Source organism: Telmatherina bonti (genome assembly GCF_933228915.1).
Source record: "Telmatherina bonti genome assembly, chromosome: 13".
Classification (NCBI taxonomy): Eukaryota; Metazoa; Chordata; class Actinopteri; order Atheriniformes; family Telmatherinidae; genus Telmatherina; species Telmatherina bonti.
This window is the reverse complement of record NC_136611.1, coordinates 29,466,884-29,477,516: the sequence shown is the minus strand read 5'-3', so window position 1 is coordinate 29,477,516 and position 10,633 is coordinate 29,466,884. Positions and strand designations below refer to the sequence as shown.

General features: G+C 39.3%; 1 protein-coding gene across 6 annotated transcripts in view; it reads left to right on the top strand.

Moving 5' to 3' along the window:
- The window catches only part of arvcfb (ARVCF delta catenin family member b), a 130,985-nt gene that overhangs the window by 84,802 nt on the left and 35,550 nt on the right, over window positions 1-10,633 (top strand). For 4 of the 6 annotated variants that reach the window (XM_079251399.1, XM_079251396.1, XM_079251395.1 and 1 more), the window contains exons 6-9: window positions 4,884-5,001; window positions 5,094-5,265; window positions 6,560-6,577; window positions 8,725-8,796. In XM_079251399.1, the coding sequence (XP_079107525.1) occupies window positions 4,884-5,001; window positions 5,094-5,265; window positions 6,560-6,577; window positions 8,725-8,796 (380 nt within the window). The remainder of the gene's footprint in view (window positions 1-4,883; window positions 5,002-5,093; window positions 5,266-6,559; window positions 6,578-8,724; window positions 8,797-10,633) is intronic. The other 2 variants (XM_079251398.1, XM_079251397.1) reach the window with 1 other exon arrangement.

Here is a 10,633-nt window from a genome sequence, read left to right as displayed (position 1 = left end):
GAGTACCGGAGAGTTTTTTGTTGTTTTTTTTTTTCTGTATGACATTAAATGGCATCAGAAAGTGCAGAAACTTCCTGGTAATTTTAGAACGTTCTGTGCTGAAGATCAGCAGTAACTAATCCAGACAGAATAAAAAGACAACATTGAATTTGACATCAAGGCCACAGTGGGAACACTCTTACGGCCTCTTGCTGTTTCTCATGATTTCTTTTATCATCTGTCATGCACTATCTTTTATGCACACGTATTGTATTTTTCTTTCTTTATACCCAAACATTACAACTATATTTCAACACATTTCTATTTCACTCATATGGGTCACATATCCCTACATCCAACCATCACTCTCCCTGCTTTGACCCTAGATGCGGACCCTGCTGAGGAGAACGTGTCTCCATGGTAACTGTAACTAAGTCCACAGTTGCCTAGACGCAGGGTTTGGTGCACTGGGGAGAAGTGCTGATGCCAGGGAGAATCCGTTTACTGACACCGACAGAGACACAGCTTGCACTTCACTCGAGCCAGGAATAGTCTTATTATGATGGTCTCCACCGTCGATAGGGGCCTGCTTATGTACAGTGTTTATCCTGAAAAGAAGAGTGTGTGCGTGTGTGTGTTGGCAGGAGGGTCTCTGAGTTGAAACTCTTTCCAGGTAAAAAGACAGAAATGACTGTCAAACATGACAAATTGCCTTCCCTGCAGTAGAGCCCAGAGGTCTGTAGCTTGGCACTTTCACTTCACTCCAACCCTTTCTGGAGATTGGACTTTTCCGCTTGTGTTTTTGTGGCAAAATAAAAAGTTGAATAACTAAATGGATACAAAAGCAAAGATTAAATCACAAGTTCAAACAATGTGTTATTGTGAACTGATTTTTCAAATAGAATGAAGTATTGACTGTCCATTAAACTAATGTAGTTTGTAGGAGGAAGGCTGGGGGTGGGGGGTGTTATCCCAGCTGCTAGTGGGAAAGAAGCAGGGTACACCCTGCACAGTTCACAGTCTACAGCTGAAATAGCTGGAAAGAACCCACAGGTGCAAACTCCTCACAGAAGGGCCCCGGCTGAGGTCCAAAGCAGGAACCTTCTTGTTGTGAAGTGATGATGCTAACTGCTGGGACATAGAGCAGCCTTATATTGAACTAGGGCTGTGACGATATGCTTTTGTCCCAATTCGATTCAATTCCGATTTTTTTTTGGCTGCCGATTCGATTTAAACTGCGATTCTCACAATTCTTCGATATTGCTGATTTTTGTAAATTAAAAACAAAACAAAAAAATGTATAAAACTTATTTTTGCTCGTCATTGTTCCTCATTTTAAGTGAGGAAAAAACAACACAGTTGCCAGATCATCATCATTCTGCTGCTATAATGCCCAATGGGACAAGTAAAAAGATTTAAAAAAAAAAAAAAAAAAAAAAAACCCAATAAAAATGACACAAATTTTATAGTTAATTTATTTTATTTATGTGAAAAAAATTTTGATTGTTTTTAACAAAAAATTCGATTTTAAAATTGTGAAGCAAAAAATCTCGGTTTTTGATTTTTCGATTAGATAATTAGATAATTCATTTTAAACTACAGGGAACATTTTTCTATGCTTCTACAGCTGAATCTTCGCAGACACGTTGCTAATACTCTGATATAAGTATCGATTTAAAAGAAGTTACTAAGGATAAGCTAGTGTCAACAATCTGAGTACTTTTTCCAGCTTTTGGTCACAGTGATTCAGACAAGTACAATTTTATTGGCTAGCAAGACAATTATTTCACTCATTCTATTTTTTCAGTTCAAACCAAAAACATCAATAGTGACTCTTCTGTTTCCCACACACCACATCTCATTGTCATTCAGAGATCCTACTATGTTTTATAGATAGTATTACAAGAAATGGCGATGTTATTTAAACCTGTCCAGCATCATAGCAAGCAGAATGGTGGTCTGGCTGTTGTGTGGTGAGGTTTAAGGATATACAGTAAGGCTCTTCTTGATAAGTATTTTTAAAGTTTGTCTTTTGCTAAATGTACATGTTAATGTTGGATTTGACAAGAGGGGCGGGGGTCAAAAGGAGAGAGCAAATGGAAGAGAAAAGAAAAGTGGAGAGACTAAAAAGAAATCTGATAGAAAGAAACAGCATCAGCTGTTTATACTAAACAAACAACCAGCTGCTATCCGTGTAAGGAAACAGAAAGCCACCTGCAACATCTTCAAGAAAAACAAAGCTGGCAATCATCTGAAACACTTATGAAAAGAAGCTGGAAAAAAAAGTTATGAACCATAACAACAAAACATCAGCACATTTAGAAAAAAAAAAAGCAGTGTTTGTGTTTCTGGTGTGTTATTGAGGAGTTGTTTTTAAAACTGAGCAAACTGCCACAAGGAGCAGAGAATGATCTGCTACATCCCATACAAGGTGCAGACTCCATAAAGCCCTACATGTCTGGGTGAGTTAGGTGGGAGAGGGGTAAGGGGATGTAAGACTGGAAGGAAGGAAACCCACAAGTTAGTTGCATGAAACTTCCTCCAGAGAGCATGGCAACCAGTGGACAGAAGTAGGCACCCATTTTCCATGGGATCCGCCACAGGGCCGCATAAGCCCTGGATCTAGAAACCACCTCTAACATACCCTGGCTTCACCTGGTCTCCCACTAAAGTCCTCCCACCGTCCCCCATCTCCGGCCCAACAGTTGACATTTTTTTCTTTACATGTGAAAAACAGAATGCATAAACTTAGTGTATCTGAGGTTGCTGCAAATGCATCAATATTTTTCTTTTATAGCCTTTTCTACCGGTGTTTTCTTAGCCTTCATGAGAACAATATGAACACTGATTAGAAGAGAAGCGAAAATCGAACCTCTAAATCAGAGTCAGAGTTGATAACACCTGAAGTTTACCTGACCTGAGGGGCCACGTGTGGTTCTGCTGTGTTGCTTTTAACCTTGCAGACGGATAACAGAGGGCAGCCGTGTCTCCATTCATCTCCATCAGTGCTGCTCCAGTCTATTCCTCCCAGCTGCTCTTATTGTCCTCTGATGGCCGCATGGCTGTGTGTGACCTTCACACCCACACTTCATCTGATAGAAGAAACACAATAGAGACATCAACATCATACTGAAAAGCTGTCAGTGTGTTTGTGTGTAGATTCTTAAAAAGATAGACAGGCCTCTGCATGCACACACACTTATTCTTTTAGCCACTAAAAGTAAAATGGCATGAGAGCAGAAAAAACAGAATTTCCTGAATTGCTAGAAGATAAAAATAAAAATTTTTACTAACTGCACTGAAAAGCAACAATAGCCACCTAAACTATTGTTTCTGGTAATAAAATATCTTGTGGGGTTTTTTTTTTCTAACTTCAGCCGGATGTCTCTCTTTCTGAGGTCAGCTGTGCATTTGCCATTGATCGCTTTCTTACCATGTTTATGTAGCATCTTTGACAAGTCAGTAAAACAGTGAACTTAAGTTTGTTGGAAATCTTCTAAGCAGGAAATGTGTCTGGTTTGAGTGAAAAAACAAGAAAATTCATGAAAGTAGCTATCAAACAAAACTACCCAGAAAGACACTGCTTTCTTCTTTGCATTTTAAACATGCAAATATCTTACATAATGCATCATCAAAGCAAATGGCTGTAAAATTTCTGATCATTTATAGTCATAGCAAACGCGCATCTTACAAATAAGCTCCAAAAAGTGCATTTATTTGCTGCTATATTACTGTTATGATCGGTCACATGTTAGTACCACAGCACCCACCTGCCATAGAAAGTAAACAGATTAAGTTTTCAGATGTCTTCCCCCCCCTGTTCATTTTAGCCATATAAACACAGCTGTGCTTGTTTATATGATCAATTTTCACATGATTTGCCAAAACAATAGAAGATGGTTATATGAGCAATAATGGAGGCAATGCAGTGAAAACTAAATATAAACCAGGAGATAATCTGTTCAGAGGAGCTCCGTCTCCACAGACAGATCCTCCAAACATAAGCCCACCACAACTTAACTGCTCCCTGAAAGACTTCTGAAAATGAAACAGCTGACAATAAAACTCTTGTGTCTGCCGGCCCCCAAACACACTCCTGTCACATAAATCCAAAGCAGACACTCCTTTGGATCTGTTTATAGGGAAGGTGGTGACTGTTTTTTTTTATGGCTAAAGATGGATGGGTTTGACATGTGAGTGAGTCCAGATGGCCCGTGCCGCCTGTCTGCTCTTTACCCAGAGATTAGTTTTATTTTTCACATTCATTGATGAAGCAGCTGGAAGAAAAGTCTGATTTGGGATTTCTTTAACAAACCCAGAAATGCTGTTGTCACGTTTGGATATTTTTTCTTCTATGTGTTTGTTGGATGTGATGTGTGTTTCAGTCCACACAGCGCTAAAAAGCACACGGTTCTGCTTACCTTTGCAGGGGTGCCACTCTTCCATAAGACGAACTGGGGGTCAGCTAATGGGATTATGTTGGTTGGAAGCTCACATAAATGAAGTCCCTAGTGAGGAGCTGGGAGTCCCAGCGATCCTTTAACCCTCTTTAAAGCCTTGCTTTTCACAGGCAGTCACACAGCCACACTACGACTGCACCAACTCTGCTGCCGTTCTGACACAAAGGCGCTGTGCTCAGGGCGTCGACTGATGTAAGAGGGATGGCGTTTTACTTTGTACCAGGAATAAAATTCATATTCATAATTTTTCACTGATTATTCCCAAAGCTGTCTGGCTTTCATGTGTTTTAATTTTTAAAGCAGGCAGAAAAATAAAGATGGAGGGGTGACATTTAAAACAAAAAAGAAAAATCTTGCAGCAGGTTTAAATCACGAGGCTTTTCTCATATATGACCGTCCCTTTGCATGTTCGTTCTAAAGTATGTGCTTTCATGTTTCCTGCAGGAACGTGAGTTCTGATGGTGCAGAGGCTCGGCGCAGACTGAGGGAATGTGACGGTTTGGTGGACGCCCTGCTGCACGCTCTTCAGTCAGCTGTAGGGAAGAAAGACATGGACAACAAGGTAGAGAGAGTCAGGACCCTCCCAGTGTAACACGCATGAGCCGAGAATACACTCCTAGTCATGGATATCACTTTCTCTCTCTTCTGTGCTAGTCTGTTGAGAACTGCGTTTGCATTATGAGGAACCTGTCCTACCACGTCCACAAAGAGGTGCCAGGTGCCGAAAAGTTCCAGGACCCATCAGCGCTTCAAGCCCCCGGTTCAGCAGGACCCCAGAGGAAGAAGAAGGATGATGCTGGCTGCTTCGGAGGCAAGAAGGCCAAAGGTGAGAGGGAGGAAAGAGGCAGTCGGGTAGAAACATGATCAATGGCAGTATTTACTACCAAGGGGAGTGATTATTTTCCCTCATAAGGTCACAAAGGGAAAAATCTCACACTCACTTGTTTGAGCACACATTTGTTAAAAGTGGAGCAAACAAGTAAGAGAGGTGACAGAATTTTCTCACTTTGGGGGCCTCATATGCAGGCTATGGGGACACATATGACTGCTAGGAAGCATATAGAAAGTAAATTTAGCATGTTATGGGACCTTAAATGCATGTTATTAACATGTGTAGTGTCTGTAGGTGTTGTTAGTGGCATATTAATTCTTGTTCTCTCAGGCTATAAAAGGCAGTTGCTGCTGTACAATCATGACGACGGCCATTAATCAGTCAGCCAATAAGATGTAACAACCAGTCCGAACGTTTGACCCTTGATACTCTTCAATGATTCCTATTGGTTTTGGGTTTCAGACAACACTGTGCCTTTCTGTATACAAATTTATAAAAGACCCAATTAAAAATGTGTGCATATGTGCACACTGAATAATTGCACGAGTTCCACGACAGCAGGGCCTCTTTTCCTGAAAAAAAGAGATGTAGGTAAAGACATATTAAACAAAGCTAAAACAAAAAATAGAAAATAATCATGGAGATGTGTAGTTAAGCAAATCACTGTTATTTATTCATAAAGTAGGAAATTGGGCCTCTGCTTCAGCTTTTTGTCACATTCAGAATAAAAAAATATGCAAATTGTGATCAATACAGGGTAGAAGCTTATGCTTTATTTCAGCTATTATTTCTTATCTTCCCACACAGGGATTGTAATAAATGCAGACACTTTGTTCTGCTTTTATGCATATTATAGCTTCCCAACTTGCCTTCTAGTCTAATAGTGGGATCTGATTCTCTTCTTTCTCTGCTGCTTGCTTTAAATTCTTTTCTCAGATTTTTCCCATTCTTTTGCTAATTTTCCTGTAGTTTAATGGTATTCTTACTATTATGATATTATTACTATATTCTTACTTACTATTCTTACTCCTTTTTTTAAAAAGCCATCTATTGCTTGTCACCTGTACAACAACTTTCATCTGATTCCCTTAAAAAATATAGCTTTTTTTGTTTTAAAAAAAAAAATCCAAACTGTTTATATGAAAAACCTGTTTATATGAATTAAGGTACAGCTCCTTGACCGACTCACACAGACACACACAGACACACACAACTTTTTCATCATGCTTCTTTTTCTCTCCTGCTTTGTGTTTTTTGGCATTGCCGCTGCCTCCTTGGCTAACTATAGAGGAATGGTTTAATCAAGGTGAGTGTCCTCCTTTTAACCCCTCTTACATCAGCTCTTCCTCTACTTTCCCTCCCAATCATGTATTTCTTTCTTAGCCCTGCTATAGAATATAGCTGACATTAGTTATGGGCACCCTCTAGAAACCTGAGAAAGTCCCAAGGACCTAAAAAAAATTCAAGTTCATTCATCGTTCATTCATCCCACATGCATTCTCACCATTCTTAATTAACGTAACTCTGAGGTTTTAGTCTCCACCCTTCCCAAACGTCTCAGTTTGCTAGTTAGCTTTTCATCTGCCCTTTGAAATATGTGAATCTAATGGGAATGCTTGGAAAAAGTAGTAAGTTTATCAGTTGTTTTTGTTTTTTCAGGCTGATAACGTGAACTTCACTAATCAAATCAGTTGAAAGCAGAAATTTCTCCTGAAATGTACGACCTTTAAGTCTCCAGATAAAATGTTTCCAAGCTCTTTGATGGACTACAGTATAAAACCATCCAGCTTTACTGCAGAGCTTGTGTTGTTTGTGTGTGTTTAACTTGTGTTTGTGCTTTTTATTTAAATTTTTTTTTTTTTTTAATCAAAGCAGGCTGTGTATTATTGCGACTGAGTTGTCGATGTAGTCATACCCTGAATGTTCAGTATTTTTTTATAGAATATGTGAGATTAATTGATGTAACATTAAGAAATATGATCATACTTGGATATCAATGTCAGCTGATGTAATCAATATGACATTGTGTGTGCATGTGCTATGGCGTTAATCTATGGGTTTAAAATCCTGCTGTAATCTGAAACTGTAGGAAAATGTTTTAAAACCTCAAAAGTTAGTGTTTGAAAATTGAAATAGTGAAACTCTGAAAATGTCTACGGTACTTTAAACAGCAAGGCTGCAAGAAGAGGCTTGAATCTCTGAAATGTGAGGCTGAAACTCATGTTGCATATGCATGTTGCACTTATAAAAACATAAAACATCATGCTTGCAGAGATTTAAACTTTTTCAGACTTTTAACATACTTTTCAAGATTTTAAAACTTATTTCCAGACTTGAAAACTTTATTTCAGGTTTTCAGTTTTGTAACACTGACTTTAAAGGTTTTGAAAATGTTTCCTCTCAGTTTCAGATTATGGTAGGATTCTAACTCCATATTAATCCACCTTTAAGGTATTTGCAGACCACAGAGTTGGTGCTATTTTGCTGTCAGCTCTTAGCTAGCGCCATCTTTACATTAACCTGATGTCCTTTCTGGCTCAGCTCACTGTAAGCTTATGAAATATGTCATTGATTCATGCATTGGTTAAGATAATTCACATAAATGTCTCTGTCATCATAAACATCAAGCCGGATAAAGATATGCTCTAAATAAACCTTCTCTCCTCTAACCTGGGTTAAAGCAACTGAACTATATGAGCTTGTTTCCTGAGGGGAAGCGGTTAGCTCAGTCAGGAGGGAGCGCTTCATAACTTCTGCTTCCACTGACCCCAGTGACCGGATATTTTAACTTCCGTCTAGCCGAGGAACGGGCCAATCCGTCTCTGGATCTCTGTATTGTCCCTTGAGCATGTCCATCTGCATGTGAGCTGAGCAGTAGCTGGCTGAGCTGCAGTCACCCAAATCCCCCCCCCCCCCCCCCCCCCCCCCTCCATTCATTTTCCTTCTACCACTGCATTACTTATCTGCTACAGAAACACTGTGGCTAAGTTGGTGAGGTGTAGAGAAATGTTGTGTGTTTTTCTTTAATGTGTGTGGTTGTTTTTTTTCCTATGCAGTGTGAATAACAGTAAATAAACAGTGTGACTTCTGTTGGTGTGTTTGTACATCTCAACCCTCTGTTTGTGTTGTGTGTAGGCTACACGTAAACATTCATGCATCACTGCTCATTATGTGTGGACATGTACAACCACCATTTACATGAATCTGTGTTTGTTGTGAAACCGTCCTATTCTGTGCATATAAACCTGTCTCACATAATATTTTATTACTGCGTGTTCTTGTCTTTCAGAGGCTGTTTTACCATGAAAACATACATATTCATTTTATGTTCCAGAAATAGCTTTCTGTAAATCCCATATCAGTCTAACCCTGGTGTCTGTGACATTTTCCCTCCTAATCCAGTTTCTCAGGTTAATGCACTAACTGAGTGTTTTCTCCTTACTTCCTATGCAGGCAGAAAAAATGGTGAGAATGACAAAAACTACGATACATTGGATCTGCCCAAACGCACAGAGCCATCAAGAGGTAGGCAGGTCTTCATCCGGCAAGCAGAAGTGTTTTAGTTCACAAGAATTTCATTATTTGTCGTATTGATTGGTGTTACAGTTGGTGAGTTTGGTTTTTCAGCTTCTGCAAGCATCAGTTCTGTAACATTTATTTCTGGTAAATACTACAGCAGTGCACTGAACTGCTTCTTTGTTTTTTATTATGCAAAACCAAGTTTGCATATCAAGAAGATTCAGTTTAAGCAGAGGGGATATGATGATGCACAATCCTGCCACAGTGTGAGAACTACAGTACTTGACTATAGTAACTATAGCACTGTAATAATGTTTACTCATCAATAACCACACTGATCAAGTAAAAAAAGTCAGCACATTTTAGATTTGATGTCTTTTTTTGCCAAGAGGTACATGAAAACATTTTTTGGACTCTCAGTAATGTGGATTACTATGAACCAGATCCTGCAAACACCAGCTGCTGGTTTCCTTCTATCAGAGAAACTAGAAACAACAGAACACAGATCAGCTCTGTTGTTCACCATTTTACATGCAATATTGCTTTCTTTCAGCAATTCATCATTAAATCCAGAGTTATATTCTAGCTTGATTATTAGCTATGGAGGCGTGAAATATTCAGCTTCCAGACATGCATCAATAAAAAGTGACTTTCTTGTAGCAGGACATGGTTTAAACATAAGTCCTAACTAATACCATCATTTTTTATTTGACCAAAAACTGGACTAAAATGCAAATGCACTGTATAAAAAAACCAAGTTGACCGCATGATTTAATGGCTTGTAAGTCCAGCTCTAGCAGCAATAACTTAGAGTAATTGTTTTGTCTATGATGTTATCAGTCTCTCACATCATCGCGAGCCTGCTCTCCTTTGCAGCATTGATTCAGTTCAGTGAGGTTTGCAGCATTTGTTTATGCACATCTCTGCTCAGGTCCCACTGCAGCTTTCAGTCAGACAAAGGTTTGTCCTCTCAATAAATCCTTGTGTCATCTGATTAGTTTCTTTGAAAGACACACAGCAGAGCTTTTGCCATTTTCCCCGTCACGCTCCCCCCTATCAACAGCTAATTTAGAATCCATCTTGCATCCTACCCGACCTGTTAGCTCTCTACAACCAGCAAAAGAGGATTATACCATGACTCTTGTTTTGTCCTTTTCTCTCTTCTTGCATTTCTTTGCTGAATCAGCAGCATTGTATGTTCAAAAAAGGCAGTTCCTTATTATACCGTAAAGCAAAATGTCATGTTTTGCTTGCATGGATGTAAAAGTTGTATGGTTCGGTTTCTCAGCCTCCGGACGCTGCTGGGCAGCAGCAGCAGCTCACACGATAGATGTCACTGTGTCATTGAACAAATCTGGGACGCGGAGTTTTAAGGTCAGAAAGTTATGTAATGCATCTTTAAAAAAAAGAAGTATACTTCTGGTAACCTCCAGTCTTTTTTAAATTGCACTACCTTGAAGTTTAAGGTAGGTTTAATATGCTACCTGAAGCGTGTAGGTCTGATATTAAAGTTAACATGCAGGAACATCCACTCCTGGGAAGACTGATTACTGTCTGTAATGTTCCCAAATTCTTTCTCACAGTAAAATGATGGACTCCATGTTGTTCAGCGGCACCCTTCTTACCCTTTCCCAGACTAATAGGATGAAAAAATACTTCTCTAAGATGATTGCAGATTTCTTTCCTCCTTGGCATAGTGTGAACACACACAAGTCAATGCATCAAACCTGCCAAAACTTCTGCTTTAGCAGAGCTGCTCACACCTGCTGATGATCAGGAGTTTAATTAGTTCACTGCAAACCATTTCTGCTTTTTGGTTTAGTAATTGTTTAATAAATAAATG